At 48.1% G+C, this 25655-nt stretch overlaps 1 protein-coding gene across 4 annotated transcripts in view; it reads right to left on the bottom strand.

The window, feature by feature from the left end:
- The window catches only part of RHBDL3 (rhomboid like 3), a 57971-nt gene extending 35344 nt beyond the window's left edge, over nucleotides 1-22627 (bottom strand). Inside the window, exons 1-3 of one of the 4 annotated variants that reach the window (XM_063175957.1) lie at nucleotides 22497-22627; nucleotides 19066-19089; nucleotides 242-325 (exon numbers count right to left, since the gene is read on the bottom strand). In XM_063175957.1, the coding sequence (XP_063032027.1) occupies nucleotides 242-325; nucleotides 19066-19089; nucleotides 22497-22616 (228 nt within the window). In that variant the 5' untranslated portion in view covers nucleotides 22617-22627. The remainder of the gene's footprint in view (nucleotides 1-241; nucleotides 326-19065; nucleotides 19090-22496) is intronic. The other 3 variants (XM_063175960.1, XM_063175958.1, XM_063175961.1) reach the window with 3 other exon arrangements.
- Between the last annotated feature and the right edge of the window lie 3028 nt (nucleotides 22628-25655).

Here is a 25655-nt window from a genome sequence, read left to right as displayed (position 1 = left end):
GAACACTGCAGCTTCACAGGCCAGGTGAGCCCATGAAGAACCATTACTGCAAACAGAAGAGTTTTGGGTTTCCATCTGCCAGCCTGGGCACAGGGAGATCATGTTACACGTGGCACTGGGGGGAAGGGAGAGAAAATATGATTCATTCTCAATCCAATGAGAGGAGTGAGAGCTGTGCAGCTGCTGCAGTGCAAGCACGTCCTACCAGCACTAGCTATTGCTTTGGGTCAAGAGATCATACCATTTCAGCCTGCTTCCTGACTTCTGCTCCATCCCAGCTGCTTTCCTCTTGCTTTAGTGCCTGCCTGCAGGAACAGCTACCTTTCTGGAAAAAATCCAAACACAAGGAGGAGAGGTTACATGTGCCTGAGGGAAGTGACAAACACAGCAGGCCACTGCTTAGTCTAGAAGCATTCGAGCAGGGTCAACACCTACTGACAAAAAAATAGATAAATACACACATACACACCACACAGGGAATATTTCCTTGTATGGGACAGCCAGACACTCAGGCATGCTTGGGGTACCTGGAATCTGCATCTTTGGGAAGCTGGCAGCTCTTACATCTGAATCAGACACAGTCAGGGACGTGCAGTGCCTGAGATCTGACAAGTTATCCTCCCTTCCAGGAAGGGCTGCTGTACACCCATGCTGCTGGGGACCACAACAGCCCCCTCTCCCCATCCCACTCAGCCTGGAGATTCCAGTTCTTTCCTGCTTCCCAATGACAGTGTCCCATATCAGACAGCCAAGGCAGTGCCACTGCCACAGGCTGGTCCATCTTCTTATGCAAATGAAATGAGGGTAATTGGGACAGTTACAAGGAGTCCCTGACAATGTTTGCCTTTGTGCACACCAGTGGTAAATATAGACTGAGCTGCTTTCTAAGGATGGGGTGAGGGGAGAACTGCACCCAGGGACAGCAGCTCAGCTTCTCACAGGGATGATGAGGAAGTAAGTGCTGCTTAAACACAAGAATGCTCTCAAAAATGTCAACCTGATAGCAAGGAAAGAGGCAGATGCTGCAAGTAAAATCACTGCCTGTAAGTCTCAGAAATACTCAGGGAGCACAGCCCTTTGGCAGGTCTGTGGAGCTGTCCCCTGAATTCCAACCCTCATTCCACAGACAGAAGGACTGCAGAGCATTCATCCCACTAAGGATCTCAGCCCACAGAGTCAGAGCTCTACAACTGGACATGGCACAAACAGCCCAGCTGGAGCAATTGCTGGCAGTCTCCAGGCTGCAGGAGCACAGTGGCTGGTCAGGCTCAGTCACTCCTGCACTGAGAGCTTTGCCCCATGAATCTCATCATACAAGCTCTACCTTTGTTGTAGCCCTCCAGGGCCCATTGCTGCAGCAGTGGAAGAAATCTAAACAAAAAGCAATGCCCCCCTGAAATCCTGTCATGCAAACAAGACTCTTCCCACCCATTGCCAAGAGGCCTGAATGGAAAGGGACTGAACAGCCCCCACCCAGCCCTGCCTGGTGGTCTCTTTGTCTCGTGACCTTCCCCACACAAACACAACCCCACAACAATCAGACAGCCAACACAATGTGCCAGCGCCGGCTTTCCCAGCCCTTCAAGGCAGGCTGGGGAGGGGAGGGGGAGCTGGGGGTGACTAACAGACAGCATGGGCAAGGAAACAGCAAGCAGGGCTTTAATTTCTACTTGTACAGTCTCATGAACCGGGATAAAAATAGTTTTATAAAGAAAGAAACAAAAGAAATTTTTTCATCTCAAATGGCTTGAAAGAGACATGGGAATACCAACCAGTGAGATTTTCATAGAAAAATAAACAAATAAATCCAAAAATGCTTCTAAACACTGTGAGCATCTCTTAACATCCCCTTCAAGAAGCCAACAAAATTGAGCCCTTTGGTGCAAACTCTGTTGGTTTTACTTGGCTATCTTTATGATTTAGAGTCTGAGATGAATTAGATATAAAGGTTTCCCTCTAGACTGGGAGAAGACATTTTTGCAGCTGCTCTAGCTGTAGAAAGCATCAACACACATGGAAACCCTTCCTGGTGTGATGGCTTCAAAGCACAGAAAGTTTCTGCCAGTCTGTCCTGAATATGGAAAACAGAGTCACCACTGTGCTATTGCCAGCCAGCAGCAACTGCACCTCCAGGCTGCCCTTGCAAGGTAACTTTTGCTTACTGCAGGACACATTTCACCTTTGGGAAAGAGCAACAAGGGTTTCCAAGGGCTTCTCAGGAGCTGACCAGGAGACCAGCCAGATAAGGGGAAACTCCTCACCTCCTGAAATGCCCTGGAATACTTCCATGCTCCCTGTGCAGACACGGGGAAAAATACAGACTCCACGGAAAGCAAACCTGATGAAACAAAATGAAATATAATCTCTCAGAGCCTGGATTCAGTGAGCTTAGCAGGGCCCTCAGCTAGGCTTCAGGCACTGGAATTGTATACCAAGTACCTTTCCAAGGAAAGGAGGCCACGCTCTTGCCACAAGCTGAGATCTGTGTCCCATGAAAGCCTGGCAGCTGAGGCAGCAGCAGAAAGCAAAGCTATGGGAAAGCACTTGTGTGATTTACAGACACATTAACCACCTGGGGACCATGACATGGTAAGCAATGACATCTCAGCTCCCCCTGCCAGCACTCCCACTACTCTGTTAGTGTTACCACTGCCTTGATTAAAGCTCTGCGATCACACAGTGGTCTGTGCCTGGCCAGGGATGGTGCAGCTGATGCAAACAGACAGAAAGTCTCCTGGAAGGCCATGTGCAGCAGCTGGGTGCAGGAGGCCTCTCCCAAACCCTGACCAGACCATGTCTGGCCTGATGTGCTGGTCAGAGGTCATGGAGCTGCACCTGACCCTTGCCCATGTCCAGAACTGGAGTAACTGGAAGAGCAGCAGCACCAAGCATGCACACACCTGGCACACTTCCCACAGCAAGGATGCTGCCTCCTGCCAATCCACTCCAGCCTTAATCCTGCATGGAAAGATCCCATCAGCACTGTGCTAAGAGGCAATCTCTCAGACCAGACATTAACAATTAGTGATAGCAAAGATGATGAGGAAGGGACAGATGGAGAACAGATACAACCAGGCTCTGCTCATCACACTGACTTGGAGGAGCTGGGCAGGAGATATAGACAGGATTTTTAGTTTTGGTTAGCCCTCAGTAAAGTACTACACATCAGCATGCTTGGGCCAGCTAGAAAGCAAGCCCATGGCCATCACCCTCTACTCTCAGCATTTCTTTGCTAGAAAATCTCACTGCATAGAAAAATGTTCATTGTAGCAAGTAAGGAAGTACAACAGACTGGTTGCTTTGCTCAGATTAATTCCTGTCCTATTTTATCGCATGAATAAATTAATTATACTATACCTCAGTCTTATTATGTCAATTAAAATTATATTGCCATTTTAATTGGCCAGTATTCCTTGCTCCAGTTCTCAACTCTAGAGAGTTTGGAGGCAGCTAAAGTAAAAATTGCTTCAGAAACTGCTACCTGGTGTCACCAGAAGAAGCAAGTCCTGGCGAGCAGCTTCTCCATTCACTCTTCCCTTCCCAGGCCTTGTGGCCCTGGTCTCAGACAAGCTGAAGTGAGAATCTCTCCTGCACCAAGGAAAAGGAACATTCTAGAGAACTTTAATCTGCAGTGGGGGCTGATGGGAAAGGGGGAGAATTTCCTGAGGTCATTTTCAGCCCTCCACATTCATTGTTCCTTCCCCCTTGAGCCTCATGAGCTGTGTGCAGGGCTGTGAGCTCAGGCAGCTCAAGCCAGAGCTCAGCTCAGTGGCACCAGAGCTCAGTGGCACCAGAGATCAGGGGCACCAGAGATCAGTGGCACCAGAGCCCAGTGGTACCAGAGCTCAGGGACACCAGAGATCAGGGGCACCAGGGCTCAGTGACACCAGAGATCAGGGGCACCAGAGCTCAGGGGCACCAGAGCTCAGTGGCACCAGAGCCCAGTGGTACCAGAGCTCAGGGACACCAGAGATCAGGGGCACCAGAGCTCAGTGACACCAGAGATCAGGGGCACCAGAGCTCAGGGGCACCAGAGCTCAGTGACACCACAGCTCAGTGGCTCCAGAGCTCAGTGGCACCAGAGCTCAGGGGCACCAGAGCTCAGTGGCTCCAGAGCCCAGTGGCACCAGAGCTCAGGGGCACAGATCTGGTGGTTACACTGACCTGTCCACAGTGCAATGCTGCCTTCTGCAGCCCCAAGGAGTGACTGGTACCCAAAGCTGCCAAGTACCTTCAGCTGCCACTGAATTCATGGACTTGAGACAAATATGAAACTACTCATGAGAATTTTATCTGGGAGACCAAGTCTCCAGAAGAAAAGCAGCTGAGGTTTGCCTACATACTCGCTGATGCCCTTCAAGGAAACACAGCAGGTTTCTTACAAGTTGAAAGATGTGTTTACACTAACCCAGAGCAGGCTGCAGATCCCTGCAATCACAACTAGCCAGTTTCAGAGCCAAGACATCATAACCAGGCACCCCTGCTTGCCTCTGGGGGAGTTTTCTTCAAATGCCACAATGAAAGAAAGAAATGTCACGGAGGTGCCACCCACAGCCTCAGCCACTCCACACTGGTGCTTCACCCTGGTTCTACTCCTGCTGCCCACACAGCAAATCTGCCTCTTTCAATGGCCTTCTCAGAAACACAGCAAACCAGGGCCCTTTTCTCACCCTGCAAAACTGAGGCACTGTTCAGTCTAAGCCTGGCACACATCCCTTGAGAACAGAGCAGGCAGAGGTGGATGCAGTACCCACAGAGCAGCACATCATGACAGCAGTGACAGACTTTCCACAGCCAAACTCTGCTGTGCTGAAATCACCAGGATCTGGAGGGGTGGTGCCCAAGGAAGACACAAGTAAAAGATTTTTTGTCTGACATGAAAGATGCTGGCTGGTAGCAAGGCTTGGATCCAGCACTTCACCTTAGAAAATATTAAAATAAATCACAAAAGCCTCAGGGGAAGGGTTCATTTGAGCCTGTATATTCCTTTCACCTTGGCACAACTTTATGGTGCATATCACAATATTCTCCCTGCATAGTTGTTAATGTCCCTTCAGCCCAGGCTTGTGGAAGTGATGAAAAACTGAAGTATTTGCCTCACAGTGCTAAAGGGAAAAACAATAAGCACCAATGTTTTCAGAATGTAACTCTGCAATATCTGAGGGATCATCACCGCCTCATGTGTTTGTAAAATGCAATTTATCACACAAATGCTCTGCCATGGAAGGGGCGTACAGCTTTAATGAAACCCTCAGCAAAAGAAATTTAATATTTCAATGCCTGCATACTAAAAGAAACATTGTAAAACTAAAATCAGTGGAAGTCCTTACCCTTCTGAAACCAGCAATGAAATTAGCATGGGGCCCAAAGGAAGCACGGGAGGCCCCTTCCAAGAGGCCAGGATTTAATTTTGTATTTAAAACCCCACAGTGGCAGATCTGTACTTATTTTAATGACCCACCAAATCTTTTTAGTCCTCTGTATCCCTCAACAAAAGCCTAATAATGAAATATTATCTACTAAAACTTGGCTTTTCCTGAAAAATAATATCTGAACAGATCTCCAAAGACAGCTATTTCTATGGACACCATCAATTTTTACTTCAGTGTTTTGTTTTCAGATATCATTGCATTTCCCACTTTCACAGCTTCCTTGGAATAATATTTGATACAGAAAAAGTTGAAGTGATACTCACAGACAACAGAACAGCCAGCCCTCAGAAACCACAGGGCCTCTCCATTTGTATTGCTTTTTGTAACAAATACAGCCAGAGCCACAGAATTACAAGAGATCCTCAGGAGACTTAAAAATTCAAGCACACCATTGCCATTGAAACTTTAAATGCATTCATTTTATGAGCATCAAATTCCACCTATTAACAGATCAGTCATCCTCTGCAGCTACCAATTTACATATCCAGCCTGTGAGCTGCTGAGGGGCCAGTGGACACAAAATACATGAATGCATTAAATCTGAGAGAGGAAACTAATGTCCATTATACCTCACCTTAATGATCATGTTTTGTCGAGGAGCAGCAGCAGAGCCCATGCCTGACAACCACACACCCTGCAAGGGCACCCCAGGTGCCAAGAAGCACTGAACCCTCTGCTGTGAGACTGTGGCTGCCCTGCAAGCAGTGCTCACAAATTAATTACATTCAAGCCCTGTACAAAGAGGGAATTCCTTGGAGCCACCTTCTTACCAAGTCACTGAAACCCTTGCTATTGTACATGGACTAAATCCAAAGGCCTGAACCTCGCTGTGGAAGATAGCTTATCTGAATACACATTAAAACCCTGGAACACTTTGTCAGGCTTTTGCCAAGCCAGGCGGTATTACCAGCTTTAATGTAACTTTTGATCTTGAAACAGGCAGTTTGTTGCTGGTACATCTATTATTGCTCCTGGAACAGAAGCGTGGCCTGATACCACACCTGCAATTCACTCTTTGTGCACAGCTATCCAGAAAGAGATGTGAGTGTCTCAGCAGCCTGTACCCCCTCCACCACTCTCCAGCCCAACCCAGCACCAACTACACCTATGGCCAGGAGAAAGGTTTCTATTTTAAGCTTCTTGAAAAGGGAACTGGGTGCTGCAGGCAGAAGAATAGACAAAGGGGGGAGTACTCCCCTAAACTGGTTCTCCATTTTTTCAATTGGGCACCACACAGATAGACAACACCTTGAGGAATTAGGGGCAATTCCACAATCAAATGAATTCAATTCCTTTTTCAGGTCTGCAGCAGGCAGTTCCCCACTGTAACAGAATATGATTACTGATCTCCTTATTCCATTTTCCCATCTATGAAACTAAATGAACTGATACTGGAGAATGAGCTTTGAAGTCCTGGAAGAGGAAGGGCTATTGCAGTGCTGAATAAGGCAAATTCCCTCCAACCCACAGCCACTGTGGTGATACATGCAAAAACCCTGAGGTGCAGAAGAATTGGGCTCTGAAGGAAACTAAAAAGCTCAGAGAAAAGATGAAAGAAACTGAACATGGAAAGTTAATACTGCTTTGAACATTTGCTGAGCAGAAATCCTTCCCAAAAGTGACAGAACTGTGGTTACCAATCAGGGACTCTGGGTTCAGGCTGTCAGGCAAAGCCCACACCTCCCAGGAGATCTGACAGCAGGGCTTACACAAAGCCATCTCACAGGCACCAGCTACAGCAGTGCCTTAGAAAGGAAGGGCAGGAGCTGTTAGCTGAGCAGTGGGGAAGAAGCAAACATTGCTTATTTATTCACAGGTCTTGCTACTCAAACTTGTTGCTTCCATCAGATGTCACAGTGATAAGTACCTGTTTAAGAAAAAATCAGGAACAAGAGCAAAACCACCCCCCTGCAGCTAATCCAATTAAGACACAGCATAAAGTTGCAGAGGTTAATCAGATCTGAGCCACTGGGTCTCTCTCTGCTGCTGTTTAGTGACATGTCTGGTGAGCAGAAACACCAATGACCCAGCCAGCCCCAGGAGACAACTGCTGCTCCTCCCTTTTCTGCTCCATCAGGCACAAGAGTGGAGCACACTGCAGGGCAGCCCCGGGGAGAGCTGCTGGGCTCAGGGCTTGGCTGTGCCCCTCAGCCTTATCAGGTGCCAGGATGCTGTGACCCATGGCTGTGCTAGGCACCCCTTGCAGCAAGGACCAGGGCTGTGCCTACCCCGTGCTGCAAGCTGGAAACCAGGCTGGAAATGTACTCAGCAAGGAGAAGTTCTGCCATACAAGTGCAGGGAACTCCTCCTACCTTGTGTTTCATTAGCTGTGACTCTGTGTGTAAAAAGGCTGCAGCAGGGCAGGTGAGGGCTGTCCCAGTTCAAGGGGCACCAGCACAGAAACCACCTGGACTGTCACACACAGCCCCCCCAGCACTGGGAGCCAGGAAAAAGCTGAGCTGGGCTTTGCACTGAAGCAGCTCCAGCAGTGTGTGTTCAGTGCTGATGTGGGAATGTTGCTCCTGTCACATCCAAGGTTTCCTGCCTACTGCCTGGCCTGAAGTCCTGTCCTAAAGCTACCTTGCAAAGCTGGGCACTCTGCTTTTCCCCAACTCCAGCCCTCCTGTACAGTCATGCTCTGCCTCTCTCCCTCCTCTTCCCTGTAGAGCACAAAGCCAGAGGCCTCAGCCCTTATTGCTGTGACCAGCATCTGCACCCTGGGAACAACTTGCTATCCCCTCAGCACATCCCAGGTGCAGGACACTCTCAGCATGGAAGGATGGACCTGCTCTGGAGAGTGAGCTCCCCTCTGGCCCATCAGACAGGGCTCAGGCACAGAAGGCACATTCACTGGGCAAAGGAGGAAACATTTCTGCATGCATTTCTTCTGGGCAGGCACTGCACTTGGACCAGAAATTCATCTTCTCTCCTGGACAATACAGGCCAGCCCTTCAGGAAGACAGGTGGAGCAGGCACTCCAGTGGGATGACAGAACTGTAGTGACAGCTAGAAGGTGATGAAATGTTTGTAAGCACCATTCTGACAGTGATGCCAATCTCTCTGGTTGCCAGAAATACTGATTCAGGCAAATGATTCCTAATCCAGTGACTGTCATCTTCCCCCCTGGCAGAGAACTGGATCTTTTGATACCACTCTGCCATACAAGACTTTTGTTTGTCTCCTCTGATTAATTGTTCCTCCTTCTTGGTAAATTCTTTAATATGAGGACAGTGACTGCCACTGTTTTTCAGTTTCTAAAAGGAACTAAAACATGTATCCCCCAAAATCAGAACTTCTGCCTTTCCTGAAGGAAGTTTTATTCTTCCTTTATAGACACGAAACTTTATAGCAATAATCCATGAAACCTGTCAGGAGAAAAACTACATTTTCATACTCTGGACTCAAAACACAGAACATTTCAGAATATTGCTTAAATGAAATAAAAATAAAAATAGCTTATATTAAAAATAGCTCCCCTTTTCACTGTCTGCCAGATCTGGGAGGAAGGTGAAAATACACAGGGATTTGATTTGATGTGTGAAAAACAGAATTCTATAGCAGTGAGTACGTGCACACATTTCTTTTAGGTTAATAATAGCTCTGCAATAATACTAAGCTTTGTGGAGAAAACTAAAGCTGGGATAGACCCAGGCTGGCTGGTGCTCTGGTACTGAGTACCATGACAACTTGAGCACATCCATCAGAAAGAGCATAAATAATTTTTTAAAATCTTGTCACATCACAGTTTTCCTGCTTTTAGGATACTTTCAAATTCCAAATACCTGCTCCCGTATCAGCAATCATGACAAGCATCTTGGCTAAACTGGTAGATCTTAGGAAAGGATAACAAGAATCAACAGCTTTGAGTCTAACAAGACAGAGTTAAACATCCAGTATTAGGGGCTACTGAGTAATGCAGGAGTGAGGAGAATGAAGGAGAATTACCTCAGTAATCTGATTAAGGGAGAACAGGCAGTCATTGCCTTCCTCTGAATGGTGTCAGATGACAGAGGCTGGATCACCTGTACAGTGCTGGTCAGTGCCTTGGCACTGTGAGGAACACAACACCAGGGCAGCCAGAAACATCTCTGCCCTGATGTCAGCATCACAGCTGGCACACACAGAGCATCCCCACCACGGGAGACAGGGCCTGAGCAGGGCTGGCTCTTTGTCTGCTAACATCAGAAAAACACCTTGGTGTTCCCACTGAGAAAGGGCTCAGTCACCTACGTGTGAGGAGCAGAGAATGACCTCAGAAAGACTCCAGTACTCCCACTGCAGAGAGCAGCTCTCCTTGAATGAACTGCAGCAGCTCAGCGTAATTCAGGCTGCTTTAGACTACAAGAAACCACCCAAAGCAGCTCTGTGTCAAACCTCCACCTGCACATCAGCTACATAATTAATAAGGATGAAAGAGAACTTTATCCCAAGCTGGTGTTCAGAGCCTTGGTGATCAGTAAAGCTTGTTATGCTCTGTTCAGCTTTGGAAGCCAGCAAAAGGAACATGGTTCACACACTGCACTACATGCTTGGTCATTAAATACAGGCTTATAAACCCATAAAGTCACTGCTGCTTGCAAGTGTGGAGCATTTTTGCATGATTTTGTTTGTTTTGCAGCAGGCACCAAAGTTAATTAGTTTTCACAGTTTGATTACTCCACATGGTCAGATAACAGTCTGGAGCTTCCAGGCAGCTAGAACTGCATAAGGCCCAGAAAATTCTTACTGTGCTTTCCAGGACTGTTCACTAGGGTCATAAATCAGCAGCTGGCAAATGACTTTCTGGCTCTTCTTGGCCACCAGTACCAACACTAAAAGATCCCATAAATCAATGTAGCAATGGCAGCTCTCAGCTCATGGAGCACAGGGGGAATAAAGATGGAAAACACTGTTTCAGATACATTAAAACAATTATTTGGGAGGAATTTTGGCTATCACTACCCTGGAACAAGCCATCCAGAACACTGGTCTTGTTGAATTTGGTTCATTAAGCCCTAGAAGAGACAACACCAGAATATTTAATATGTCAAAGGCACATCCTGCACACAGCACATATGCACAAGACCTGCCCAAACAGTTCCCAGGGTTGGGAAGTCCAAGTGTAATAAAGCAAATACAGCTTAATAAAAATTCTTCAGACACTTTATTCAGGTTGGAAGGAACTTATTCCTCCAGCCATGGTCTCCAAGCACTGCTCAGAGACCAAGGACAGCAGCAGCAGGACCATCTCCCATGCTCTCCACAGCAGTCTCCCCCAAAAGGGCTGCCTAAATGCAAAAATAAACATTTCCCCAAGACCTAAATACTATTGTCAGAGGACATATGAAGGAAAAATATTTATGCCTTGCTTATTGACAGGGAGGAGAATAACCCAGAAACGGAAATCCAGCGATAGCAGGACTGTGTGCAAAAGCAACTCCTCTATCAGCAACAAAGCAGTAGCTGAGGGAAGAGACAGCAGTTCCAATGGAAGAAGGAACCATAATAAACACTTTGATTTTCCTCCCCAGGGCAAAAGACAAGGCTAAAACCCAACATCATTCCATGGAGGCCACTGCCTGAAGTGAGAAAAAATGCTCAAGTCCTAATTTCCATTATTTCTCAGTGTGAGCATAAATGTGAGAGGAGTGGCAGGAACACAAGCATCTGGCTCTGTCTTAGAGCCAAGGGGCAGAAGTAAAATCCCACTTTGGTCTCTAAATTCCTTAGGGTACACCCCATTCTGATACCCACCCCGGCAAAACATAGTTTATTCAGACACAGAAACAATCCAGGACACTTGTCACACTTGTTTTCAAGTGCTTTGCTAAACCAAGCCAGAGCATTCAGGATCAGGTCCTCCAATAGTTTTTGTGACAGTTCCAGTTTTTCACCTTCTATAATATTGATCCTTCCTCTGCCAAGAGGCAAACAAGGCCACATCTCACTGGCTGCAGGCTGCCATCAACAAACCCTTCCACTGCCACTGTACATCATAAACAAGTATGCTCTCCAAACCAGGCACTCCTATTCATCACTGGTACCTTTTTGTGGAGGCTCACTGAGGCAGAGACGTTTCCTCAGGGAACACTGCCCTGAAGAAATGTATCACACCAGAGGTTTGATGATAGTCACAAACAGCTCTGCCTCCAGCTTCTCATTCATCTTTCCCTCATGAACTCAGGAGCTCCAGAGTATTTGCTACTTACAAAGCATGTCATGTATCAAAGAACATGAAGAACAGTTCCTAGGGGCAAGATTGATCTTGCTTGTTTAACATCAGTTTCATACATCGTTAGTCTTACCAACAACACAGGGTCACTGCAGATACCTGTTCCTAAGCAACAGGAATGGACACTAAGAACTCATAAATTCTCTGTGTCTTGCTAGTGTGGGGTTTTACTTTTAAAGTTGAAAGAATTCAAGGTTCAAGTGAGACTCAGAGGGATCACAAACATTCAGGACTTTCACTACACTTTTCACCAAGAAATATTATCTCTAGTGAACAGAATATTCCCTGTGTCACCCTGAGCAGCCAGATTGGGCTTGATGCCACCACTCAAGAGACTGGGAGAGGGAAAGAAGTGCTACAGCTTGAACAGGCAAACACAACAAGGTTTGAATCACACAAAAATCCAGGGCATTCAGAGATCAGCTTCCCTCAGGAGCCTGTATGTACAGTGGTGCAGGAAAACAGCCCATCAGCTGAATCCCATCAACTTTGTCTCATGGTCTGCTGTTACTTAACTGATTTCAGACCAACATATAGTACAACACCTAGTGAGGAGGCAGAGAGAGATCACAGCTTTCTTGGCTGCTGTCAAACACTCCCACTGCTGCATTTAATTTGCAAACGTGCCCCAGTACTTTTGCACTGATTGCAAATACCAGAAAGCAATGGGAACATCATACTTCCTACTGTAGAGGAGAAACATTTGTTTTGTCTGGTAGAGAGTAACTTTAAAAGTCCAGTAAATGTTACAGGTGTAAGTGATGATGGTGTAGAAAAGCACCTCCAAACTATTTCCACTGGCTAAGCAGCTGGCTTGCTCCTTTGGAGATGAGATGATCTCTTCCCCTTCTCTGTCATGGCAGCACACAGCCACAGAGCACAATGCACCAGCTGATTTGCAAAACAGCATCAATCCACTCTGTGTTTATGGCTTTTTCTCCCCTTTCTTTCTAAACACGCAGGCTTAAACGTTTTTATTGCTTCAGTGATTTTCTATGTGCAAGACAGGATTTGAGAACAATGCATTAGCAAGGATCTATGTGCCTAAATCCCATCCCACACATCCAGCTGAAACAGCAGAGCAGAGATTCCAAAGCCCCTCAGTGCAGCTGGGATCAGGAAGCAGCAGAGACACACGGCTCTGGACACTCCAATGTGCAGGTTTCTAGGCTCAGACGTGGAAGGTACACAAATGTGTAATGAGTAGGAAGCCTCCTGAGGCTTTTTACAAAACTAGAGACATCAAGCTGCCACTAACTCATGAGCTGTGTAAGACTGACTCAGCCTCCATGTGTTTTTTGGTGTGTTTGTTATGACTCCTTGAAACATTTCAGGAGATGCCTGCTTTTACTGGCACAGGCTTAAGAGTGCTGTCTTTGCTATGCTGCCATTATCTGGTTCATACTGATGGCTTCTACTCCCAACTTTTTGCACTAGTCAAAGCCAACAGTCAGTGTACAGGCTGGTGGGATTGGAGAGAAGAGTGCCCAAATAGCCAGGGAAAGGAGAAATGGGATAGCTGACCACAAACTTTTCAAGCTGTAGGGAAGGTGTAAAATAAAGAGATCCACATTCAGCGTAAGGGCTGGCTGGTGCTCCATGTGCAGTGATAGAAGATTAGGGAGGAACCTGGGACAATTTTGCTGTTCATCTTGCAAGGGATGGGAAGATCATTAATGATCTCCATGTGGCTTTTTCATGCTAAGCCATCACTCCAGGGTATTTTGGCTAAAAGTCAAATCTGGGTATAAGCCTGGAAGTGCTGGGAGATTGCCATCCACTGTAACAATACTGGGGATGGACAGAGGCTAATCCAGGCATGGTAAAGGACATTATCCTGCAGAGGGAATAGTCACTTGGACATATATTTGCTGCTCAATGCCCAAGTTTCCCTCCTTGACTGAGGGAAGGATAAATTCCCCTCCCCTTTCCCAGGTTGTATTCAAAAAAGCCTCTGGCTGAAGGCAGTGAGGAATTGACAATCTAGAGGGCAACAGCAAACCAATCTTCAGCAAAAACACATCTCCTACCATCCCCTTCATCCCTTCAAGGCTATCCACAGGGCCATGAATTTGAAGGGATTCTTTTTTTTCCCCCAACCCCATAACCCAAAGTGGAGGAGTCAAAGGGTTAATGCTGTTCGGCAAAGGTCAGCCCGGTTTGGGGAGAGAGGAGAAAGGGAAGCATTGTGGCCACAGACAGCTCGCTGAGACCGCAACGCCACTTGAGAAATGTAAAGTGATGGTGCTGCTCAGAGAAAAGCCTGAGAGCCCAGCCTAAATCCCAGGGCTTTATCACTCACAAAAGCCCAGCCCCTCGAGTCATTAATCGTGTGCTCCATGGCTGGGTGCCTCAAAGAGCAGCAGATGACACACGCCCAGCTGCCACTGCCGCCCCTCCTCAAGGTAGCGCGGCAGAGGCAGGTGCACTCCCCGTGCCCTCTGCTCGGGACTAATCTATTCTCCCTCCTTGTCCTCCGCCTTTCATCTCCTCCAGCAGCCCACGCTGACAACTGTAAATGAGATTAGACTTCAAGGCGTGGGGCAGATGCAGAACCCCCTCTGTGCATTGTAAAGAGACCCTTGTAGATTTTAAAATGTCTCTCCCCTTTACAACGCACAGCTTGGCAGAGGGGGAGAAGGGGACACGTTTCCTGTCACACTCTCAGAAGCGTCTGATATGGCAGACGAGGCAGATGCTGGTTTGGGGCCTGGATGCTTATCTCTTATCACCATGGACAGTCTTCCCAGCAGCACCTCTGATTCCCCACTCACCTCAGCAGATGAAGTAGAAAGGTGATGACTATTTCCTACTCACAGTTTCCACAGCCTCCTGTCTGCAGCACCACTCCATTTAAATGGGGACAGATGTCCCAATGAACACTATAAAGGCAGCAATAGTCCAAAATTCAGGCAAGGACTTGAAGGCTACACAAAACCCTGGGCTCAACCCCCCTGGCTATACTGCTGCTATCACTGCCATAATTTCCTATTCTTTATATTCCAGTTTGTGCTCCACCTGTTCCCAGTGATCCAACAAACCAGCAGTGAGGCACAAGTTGTTTGTTAGAGAAAGAGATGAAATCTCAAGGCACAAACCACTGCCTACAGCTCAGTGAGACCTGCCTGGAGAGGTTTTGCAGCCACAGCTGGCAGGGGTTTGCCAGCAACAATAGGCAGGGGAATGTTTCAAAGTGAAGGGTCATGTTTAGCTCAACAGTGCCCCAGTAAATAAACTGGAAATTCTTTTACAGCGTGGGAAATAGCTCTGCCTGCCTGCACTAAAGGCTACCCAGAAAAAAGGGACAGTTAACATAAAAGATCATTAAGTTCAAAATAATTCTCTTCCTCTGTTACCACCAACAATGATAATAGCTGCCCCAATTTTATGGATTGCTCTGCAATTTCAATTGTTCAGGAACCAGCCCTGGATTTAAGGCAGCTGCAAAGTCAGCATCTTTTAAAGCATATTTTAATGTTTTATGAGACCATGGTGGAGCAGGTTCAGCTGCACCCACTGCTGGTGGTGTCAGCAATTGAACTCTTCCTGGCAAGTGCATGTCTGTCTCTACAGCCTTGTTTCTGAGCTCAAGTTTTCCATTAGCTGCCTACACAGACTGGGTAACTTGGCATCTCTCTGCATTCCCCATAAACTCTGTTCATCTGTTGCCATCACACCCACATACAAGTCTCAGGGAGGAATCTAGGATTTCTAAAGCAGCTGCAACAAAAACACAGCCTGGATTGACAAGCAATAGGATCAAGGTGTTGAGGCAGTAAGGAGGGTCTTTTTAGAGAGTTTTTTGTGTGTCTATTTAAAACAAGTTTGTTGTCATGACTACAAACCAGGGTATGGGTGAGAAGAAGTGAGAACTCCAAGATGAGGGCTGATAATGCTAATTCATCCTCAAAATCTCAACAGCCATGGGGATGGGGAAGCAGAGAAGATGACACAAGCTCCTAGCATCTGACAAGGTTAAAAGCCACCTTCAGAAGGCAGGTCTGTCCCAAGAACACTGATGTCCTACCCAGCCCCTTTCACCCAGCCCAGCCAAGGGCTGGGTAACACCAAGCAGCTGCAGTCATTGCCAAAGCAGGGGCACTGGGGACACGGTGGCAAAGAACTGCACCCAAGGCCCTAGAGAGGATGCAGCAAAGCAGGAACAGCCCCTCAGGACACTCATCTGCAGAATCACTCTCCAACCATCACACAACTTGGCTTCAGCAAGGACTGGGAGATGTTCTCATGTCTGAGTGCAAGGCAATTAACAAATCTTATTAACACAGAGAAGCATGAAACTGTCAGCAGCTGCTCCTGGGATTGCTGCATTTTCAACTTTACCAGAAGATTAACAAAAAAATGGGGCTTTGGCCACTGAAGAACAAATGAAGAAAACCCCAAGTGATTGCAGAGGGATGGAGAGAGCTGCTCAGAGCTCAGATTCCTCACAGAGACAGCACAGAGCAGGCAGCGATGGTGCAGGCACTGCAGAAGGCAGCAGATGCAGAGCTAATGTGTGTGTGGGGGTGGAGGGTGTTTATGAGCACAATAAATAAATGTATGAATCCCTATAAAAGTTCCCATATAAAAGTGAGTTAGAGCTGCCCGAGGGCCATGGCCTTGTAATAAAAACCACATCTTGCAAGCACAGTATGAGGCAGCAGCTGAACTGTAATTGTCTGGCTGCAGCACTGAAGAGCTGTGAGTCTGCCTGTTCCCAAACTCTTGGGTGAAGTGCTGACCCCACTAAATCCAGGAGGAATTTCGGTACTTGCTTCAGTGTAGTCAGGATTTTGTCCTGGGAAGGGCTTCTTTGAACCTCAAAGCATAGGAAGCAGTTCTGGGTTTGAGTTTTTGTCAAATTTAAGTTCCTTTACTTCTTAAATAAATCAGTCTGCAAGTGGCTGAAGATCCTGGCTTGAGATACTGACAGTTCCCAGTGTGACAGATTAGAGCTGGATCAAAACAAATAAAAAATTCCTACAGAAAACATGGTCAGTCACTCCTCTCTCCTAAAATAACCAAGCAAAAAGCACTGCTTTATAGCTGAGCAGCAATTTTTCCATCAAGAAGTTCTGAATTTTTAATTTAAGCTGGGGAGGGGGAGATCATAAAAAAACCAAACCCCTTAAATTTTGTATGTCTAAACAGAAAACTTGCTGCTTTTTTTGGTCAGTAAACTTGAATGACAGTTTTAAAAATACTTCCTAAAAAAACCCCAAACCAAACAAACAACCATTAATAATAATTTCATTCCCCTCTCAAAGGCTGGGGGTGTGTGCACTGACCTCTCCTTCACAGTTTTCTGGGGTGACAGAGTATAACAGCAACAAGCCACTTGCAGACTACCAGCCTGTAAATTCCCAGATACTCTTAACACTTTCTCCAGAGCCTTCTCTTGCTCTCTTGGGAGGTGGTGAGTGCAGAGGCACACGTGTCTCAGCTCAGGTGGCTCCCAAACCTCAGTCCCAGCCCAGGAGCCACAAATGCCCGTGCACCCTGGGCCACCCATTGCCACTGCAAGTGCACACCCAGTCAGGTCCTGACTGCCAGGGAGAGCTGCAACTGTTCCCAGTGCCAACACACAGGCTTTCTCTAGTTATTGAGACTGTCCTCATGTTTCACATGTATGCCAATCAGAGCTGAACAAAGTGCTTCCCTCTCCTCCTAGCACATTGCTGCTGGGAATAGCAACCTTGCTCCATGACAAACAGCATCTTGCAATTCACTGCAGGACTAATTGCATTGCTTTGCTGATATAATGCTCCAGGAAGACGTCAGCTTTGCCCACAGGCAACAAGGACATCATTGATTTATTCAGGACTTATGTGTAATTGTCACAGGTTGCATTCTCTTTGATAATAAAGTCTTACAGACAAGGTTTAAAATTCAGCTGCAGCCCTAATTGAAACACAGCTAATTACTGAAGGTCTGTCTTTACAGCCTGTTCCATTGTTACTGGGCTAGTGTTCTGTACATCCAACAGTCAAACTCCCTCCCCTTAAAAAGAAAAAAAAAAAAAGGAAAAAATCCCATCTACTATTCATATAAGTCCAATGGGAAATTACAGATTCCTCTCTTTGAGCCTGAGGTAGCTACCAGCCAACAGCCCCATCCCACAAGGACTCAATGACTTCAAAGGATGCTTGTAGAATAAGACTCCAAATTAGGGCCAGTGTTGGAGACAGGAGAATTCAAAGCGGCTGAAACAAACATTCAGCCCAGACCACAAGCAATTTATTGTGCATCAACCTTTTCAGTGGCAGCATCCCCTCTGAGCCCCAGCAGATTCAAACACACCACACAATTTAGGTGTGATCAACAATCATAATACCCAGCTCCCAACTGCCTGCTGACTGTAGCACAGCCAACTTGCTGCAGTCCAGACACGTGGATTAGCAGTTGGTCACGGCTAACCCTGTATAAATGAGCACTCATCAGAACAGGCAGCCCCAGTTAATAGCTGAATGATAACAGGACCCCCAGGGTACCAAGGACATCCTTGTGCAGGCTGCACCACAGCTTTGGCTTTGTAGTGCAGCCAGACACAGAGGCAAGATTATCGCTTCATAAAGCGGGGATGAAATCCCATCCGAACTTTATTGCCAGGATGATGCCAGCGTCAGAGGAAGCTCCCTCACAGAAGGTGACATTTACATGCACACACAACAGCACAAAAGTTTATGACATCAAGAGAGTGCTGCAGTTTAGAAGCAAATCAACCCTGGAAAAATCCCTGTTTATAGCTGCTACACATTTCAACCCGGCAGATGGAAGGGATACCACAAAGCAAACACGTCCATTAAAGCAGCTAAAAACATCATCTACAAACTAGAACCCACAACCCAAAACCTCAGCAGCTACAGTCTGGAGCTCTTCAGAGCTGTGCTGACTTCAGCCAGCTACAGATCTGTCCCAAGGCTTTTACCTGACACAACCAGAGTCTTTGGTACAGAAGCAGATTCTTTGCTCATCCTGCGCAAGTTTAAAGCAGCAGGTCCTGCCTGGATGATGTAACCCTGCAGAAGTCAGTTTAGCTGCTGGGGAGCCATTTCAAAGAACCCTGTGCTGGTTTTACAGGTCTTAGTCTGCCTGCCTGAGAGAGCAGAAGATCCTTTAATCCCCAAGCAAGGACAGCACAACTGGCAGGAAACAGAGCACCTGCTGCAGCACCTTGGCTCAGCCCCTGGGTCACCAGGGATGGGCTCACTCCTGTCCCTGGCTGCTCTGAAGAGAAGCTGAGAAAGGCCCAAAGCAGCCGTGATAATTATGACTTGCACACCAGCATCCCGCATGGGAGCATGCAGCACATTTCTCCTAGGCTGTATTTTAAATGCAGGGGAAAGCCAGTACAGAGGGAATTAACCAGAGGTTAGGCTCTTTGCTCACAAGACAGAGAGAATATATCAGTTGTTCACATACCTGATCAAATAGGGCTTTCCAGTGCTGAGAGGCAGCATGAGGGAGGAAAAAGAGTAAAAAGAAGGTATAAGAGCAATGACATTAACATGCAGCAAACTGTAGAAGTATATTCTAACAGAGAAATAACCAAATGATTTAATGCCATTTCCAACATCCTTCTTCATCCCAGAATCACCTACCCTTCCGGAGGAGGAGGAAGGGGAATCTACCAAACACAGGGAGAACAGTTTTCATTTACAAATCCAAATTTGGATGAACTCAAAACATTCATGTGTTAATTCTGTTTTCTCCCACTATGTCTATTTGCAGGCAAGCAAGGAAAAAAGGGGTTTTTAGTCACAGAGATCAAGATAGCTCTGTGTATACTGACGGAATGGATGAATTAGCAATGTTTTTCCAGATCACTTTCTGAGATCCTGTGGCCCAACACTGACCCATCAATTCCTTTGCTGGGTTGTCAGAGCCCTGTCTGCTGCCTGCTCCTGAGTCTGGCTTTCTGCAGGCTTTTGATAAGCCATCAGTTCTCTGAGCCTCACATGTCCACATCTGAAAAACAGCTAATTCCTCTTGTGCAAGGTGGGAGGGTGGAAGGCTGGAGAGAGCCCACTGCAAGGATTTACCCCACATCTTCTGTTCTATCAGATCTGCCTTTAAAATGCTGTATAGGAGGAAGCTCCACTTTGATGCTCACAACCATGTGAACACTCCACAAGTCCTTGTCACTTGGAAACAGAAAAAAATAGCTGGAAACTGGCTCTGATTTCTGCTTTGTAGAGAGACTGATATCAACTCATCTCCCTGCCTCACTGTGCCACGAAACAGAGGAAATTCCTACTGAATTGTTTAAGGCTCTCATCTATCCTGGATTTAGGGGCCAGTTGAGAAGACAGCAACTTCCATGGGGCAGCACTGGGGTAACTACTGGCTTAGGATCCCCAGAAATATTTGAACATTTCCAGGTCCGTTGTTTTCTCATTTACCTTCCCAAAAAAAAGAAACAAATTGAGTAAAACAACAAATATCAGACCTTTATAAGCAAATCTCCTCACAGTGCTATTAGCAAAGCAGAAATCTGGTTAGAGTCTTATCTAGTCTTAGAAGAACATTTCCTTTCACATGGTAGGCAAATCTAAAGCAGAATTGACTGAAGAGACAGTGGGGCATCAGGCCACTGAATTACTTTTCATTAGTTAAGTTGTTGGCTCCCCTCCTCCCATGTCTCTCTCCATTTATAAGCTCTCATTTATCATCATAAATCAGTCCAGCACTTTAAACAGAACATTTTGGGACTGTCTGAATCCTGGCTTTATGGAATGCTGCTCTGAGAGCTACAATGACATCACAGCTGAGCTGTTACACACTGTCAAGGCTGTGACAGCCAAACCTCCACTGTGTTATATTTTTGTGGTTAATAACACATAAAGAACTGACCTTGTGTCAGTTCTTGCTGGCCAAGCCAGAGAGCTTCCATCAGGCTTTCAGATGTAATAGCAACAACACAAATCAACCCCCAGCTAGGTCTCAGGGGGCACAGAGCAGTTGAAATTTTCAGAGATGATGCTCTGTAGCCTGCTTGTTTCAGCAGGAAATCTTGGCCGAGCAGAAGGAGGGCATTTACACCGCTTCCTGCTTTTCTGACTTGCAGATGATACATGATACCTCAGGCTTCTGTCACATCATCTATTGCCAGGTCTCAGCAGCTTCCTATAACCAGTGCAGCTGCAGGCTTCGGTTTTGTTGATTATAGAAAACAAGGTACAGAGTCAAATAACAATGCAAGTAATGGCAAGACACTGCAAGCTGGATCTGACCCAAGCTCTCCTACCTCAAGGTCAAGCAGGAAGGCAGCAGTGGAACTGGGATGAGAATTTAGACTTCATGAGGGACAGCTCCTGTCCCAGGAGCCCAAACCTGCCAGGCACTCAGCATTTCAGCATCTCCTGGGCCCCCTGGCAGGACTGAATTGCTAATGGCTGCGTTTGTGTAGAGGCTGGAGCAACTCCAAGGGGCTCACATGTATCACAACAGGAAATCTTTCCTGTAGGACCATCCAGACAAGCACAAAATTTGTCAGAGAAAAGGTCACAGTCTGATGTAAGCCAGCAATGGGATTTGGAAACCTGGACTGTAAAAGCTCCAGGAAAGCCACCATTTCCAAGTCATAGCTACACACACTCCTGAGTCAGGCATCTCCTCTTAGGACTGTCTGGCAGTGCTGTAGCAGAGGTCAACCTGCATCACACGCTCCCTCCTGACTGCACTGTGCTCAGGAATACAGACTGGGAATGCAGCTCTGGCAAGCAACTGCACTTCCTCCATTGCCCTCTGGGAGGAAAATCCAACAGTAACCGAATTCTAGGTGATTCAGAAGGGCTGGGGGGTGAAACACAGACTCTGTCCCTAAGCATGCCTGGGCGGCTTCCTCCAGCAGCATCAAAAAGGCTGAGAGAGGGCCGAGGGAATGTGCCGCTGCTGGACCTTCAGCTCCCAAGTGTCCCTTTTGTAGTGGCGCAAGACCCGAGCCAGAGCCCGCTTCAGAAAGACATTTAGCATCCCTGCTCTATGTCTCACAGGCTGGAACAGACCCTGCACTTACCGCTGCAGACTGAGCAGACACTTTTCAGTCCTCATCCCAGCCAAGTTTGCTGGGAATGAGAGCTGTGAGCAGTCCTGGGATGCACCAGGATCTCTCACGTTCACTCCCTCCCAGACAGGTGCACGGCAGCTCCTGCCTCCGTGTCCGGCAGATGCAGAACGACTGCCCGAGCTCTGCAGGCACTGCCGCCCAGCACGGCAGGAGCAGATCTGGAGTGCGCAGGACCCCTTCGCGTCCTTCTGGGCTGGGTGAGCAGAGAGCGCTGCTAAGTTATCCATCCCTCACGTGCCTTCAGAGCTCGGAGGGTGGAGAGAAGCCATCAGCCCTGCCGAGCCGAGAGAAAACTTACTCGACTGTTTGTTGCTCGGGGGCTGGAAGAGGGAGCAGCTCCCGAGAGCGGGAGCGCTTCACATCTGTCACCCTCAGGGTGGCTGTGACTCTGGAGGAGCTCTCTGTCCCCCGGCAGCCTCTCGAGACAAGGCGTCAGCTCCTCGCCAGGCTCCAGAGCCGCGTCCGTGCGCAGTCCGATCCCCTGCCCGATCAGCCGCCACCCGCCGGACACGGGCACCCAGCGAACCGGGAGCTGTCCGGGCTGCCGGGGCTGGGAAGGACGGGAGCTGCGGCCCCGGGGACGGAGCCAGCCCGGCGGCTGCTGGAGCCCGCAGACACCCAGCGGCGGGAGGCGCGGAGGGCGGCGGGGACGGCGGCTTTCCCTGGTCCCGCAGGGTCACCGGCCCCGCTCCTGCGCCCATCCCGGGCTTCAGCTATGAATAGCTTGAGCCGATTATCCCGGCCCGGGGGAAAGGGGGGAAGACACCGAGCAAAGGAAACTTACATCCTCTGCGGCCATAGGTAGGACATCTTCAGAGTCCAGCACCTCGATTTCTTCCGCCTCCGAGCTGGCAGCCACAGCAGGGGAAGAGCTGGCGTGAGGCTCCGGCAGCCTGTCTCCCATGCTTGGAAACGGTCCCCCTCCAGCCCCCGCCCCCCCTTCTCCCCAGATCCTTAAAGAAATTAAACCTAGCTGCCGGTTGGCAAACTTTCAAGCGCAGCCGAGCCTGCCTTCATGACTCCCGCAGCCGGGAGGGGAGGAAATCCTCCATGCACGGAACATCCAATTAGCGCGGGCAGCGCCGGCGGGCGGCATCCCCGCGGCCGAGCTCCGGCCGGGGCAGTGACCCCTCCCCGCCTCCCGCCCCTGCGGCCGGGCGGTGCCCCCGGCCCGGGCACGACCGGCGCCTCCCCCGAGCCATCGCCCGGGGACGGGGGTCCGCCCTTCCCGCTGCGGGGGGAGCCCCGGGGGCGCTCGGAGGCAGAGCCCGGAGCTGCGGCACGTCCGGGATGCGGGCCGGGCGGCGGCGGGGGGGCAGCGCCGGTGGCCCCTGCCCAGGGCCGGCACCGCCTCCCGCGGGGCGACCCGCGAGGCTCGGCCGTGACCGGCACCGGCACCGGGCAGCCCCTGCGGCGGGGCCCGGCCCGTCCCTGCCCTGCCCTCCTGCCCGCGGACAGGTGACCAGACGCGCCGCTTCATCGGGGCTCCCTACAGACTTCTCTGTCCTAGAGGCTCACCGGCAGAGGCTGGTGCGGGGGTTTACATCTTTTACCATAATTATTTGTTCCTATATGTCAGGATGGACAACTTAACCATCTGGAGCCTGGATTAGGAACTTGAGGAATGCCTTGACTGCCGGCAAAAATCCAGCAGTTTCAGCTTCTCCTAATCAAGTACAGAAATAGCAGGTTGGCAAGGGGGAAGGGCGAGCAGAGCCAGGCTGATCCACATGGTGCCAGTGCCTCTGCTTTCTGCTAAAAGCCAGACAGAGCACAGTCAGAGCAGAGTCCAGCACCACAGGCTGTGTTTTCTTCATGAAAAGGTCCAGTACCAGATCAGACACACCTCAGCCACGAGTACAGAACCAAGCTGGAAGCCCCTCTTTTCTCTACAACCTGTTTAAAAATCAACCAACCACAAAACCAAAAACAAATCAGCTAGAATACCTCTGGAAAAGGAGCAGGATCTTCCATGCTGCAGTAGCAGGGCACACAGCAGAGAAGTAAAACCAGAGCCCTTGGACCTCAAGAGAACTTTTCAAGCTCAGGATTCAGGTAGGAAAATGACAACAAAATAAAAGCTCTTCTCAGGTCTTCAGTGCAGCTGACAAAGAGGAGGGCTTCTGTCCCCTTAATGACATCAGTGAAACAGAGCAGACCTTCTGCACATTTAAAGGCAATTCCTGGAGCCATTTCTCCCTGGTCTAGAGCCTGTCCAGCCTGCTCTCCTGAAGCATAAGAGCAGGATACCAAATCCAGCACTTCTGAGAAGCACTAACCCACTTCACTCACACCACTCCTGCCAAAATATTCCAGGCACTAAACAGTGATTATACAAACAATCTCTTTTTGATTGAAAAACTAAACCTCATCAAAACTTCAAAACAGATGGATAAGCAAAAATATGCTATGCCAACAGAAAGAAACAGCAGTCATTATGTCTGTAGGGAGGAGGGAAGTGAGTTTTTAGAGTAAAGAGAGAATACATGAGCTGAATTTCAGGGGTAACAGGTTCCATTCAGCTGGGGACTGTATCATCTCTGATTCCAGATGCTAGTGGGAAAATGCCAACTGTGAAGTTTAACAGGAATGCAATCAACAACAGCGAGAACCCCCAGAACTTCTTACCTTAACACCAAACTCCCTCTAAATTGAGAAATTGCTGCAAAATTACAAGTTCATTTTTCTTCTCTAAGGACTGTTTTTCACTACTGGTAATGATAGGGTTTGGGTTGTTTTTTTTTTTTCAGGGAAATATCTCTGCACATTGCACATATGAGCTAGTGCTGTGCTATAATTGCCACAGAAAGGAAATTAACAGTATTCTAATGAGGAGTTTTGTTACAGACAAATTATCATCTTGCAAGTGTGTGAGAGGCTCTTAATTTAGAATGCCATTTCTCCCCACTGCATACCCTGGTGACTCTACCTTGGAAGACAGTAATTGCTAGATAAACTGGGGGGTTGTGGGCCACCCCAGAGCAGATGCAGACAGAAGGAGGGACTTCAGAAGAAATGCAGACAGAAAGGACTTGAGATAATAAACCCCAAGCCGTTTTCACACTCAGTCATATAGGCAACTTTTATATTCCAAATACTGCACCCAAAATGTAGATGTACGGCCTCCCTGCATTGGGAGTGGCTCAAAAGGTCAGCTCATGAATATGCAATAACCCCCTCAGAGCAGGGACCCAGCCAGCATCTGTTAGCTCAGCCCTCTGGGGCGAACCTGAACACTTTGTGCACCAGTCCTTCCTCCACCCGAAGGAGCCCTAAAGCTACAAAACTTCCCAATTCTTTTCTTGTAGCTTTTACAAAACTTCCCAGTTCTGACAATTGGAACTATGTGGAGAAAGCTACCCAGCTCAATTTCCATACCAGAGCTCAGCCAGCTGGCCAGACTTGGGAGGCAACTTCTGAAGGAAAATGCAAAATTTTGGATCAAAACCCCAGAATGCTGCACACAAACACAACCTTAGGAGGATATTAGATTGCACATACACAGCTGGGACTGGATCAGACCTGTCAGATTCATTCAGCTAAAAACCTCTAAGGACCACAGATGGTTTGAGACAGGGGCTTAAACTCAAGCCCAAAAGGTAACAGCGGTAAAGGACCCTGAGCATCACACTCCTTGTGCTGGGACAACACAAGTTTACCTTTCAGAACCAATATAAATCAGACTATATGTGCCACCATTTGGCTTCCCCCTGACTCATGGGTACTCTCCCTCTTGAAGTGAAGGAATAGTGGGAAAAAATAAACTCCAATCTCCTCTGTGATTTCTAACTTGTGTTGAAAGACCATCATCATGACCCTCCCTATTCCATGTTGTACTTGGAACTTTCCAAGTGCAGCACTGAAAAAGCACCAGTCTTTCCACCTGCACCCCTCTCTGCCACAGTAACTGTTATTGGTTGCAGCTGGTTCAAATTGTCTTTTT

Source organism: Melospiza melodia, chromosome 24 (assembly GCF_035770615.1).
Source record: "Melospiza melodia melodia isolate bMelMel2 chromosome 24, bMelMel2.pri, whole genome shotgun sequence".
NCBI lineage: Eukaryota > Metazoa > Chordata > Aves > Passeriformes > Passerellidae > Melospiza > Melospiza melodia.
This window is presented reverse-complemented; position numbering and strand designations above follow the sequence as displayed.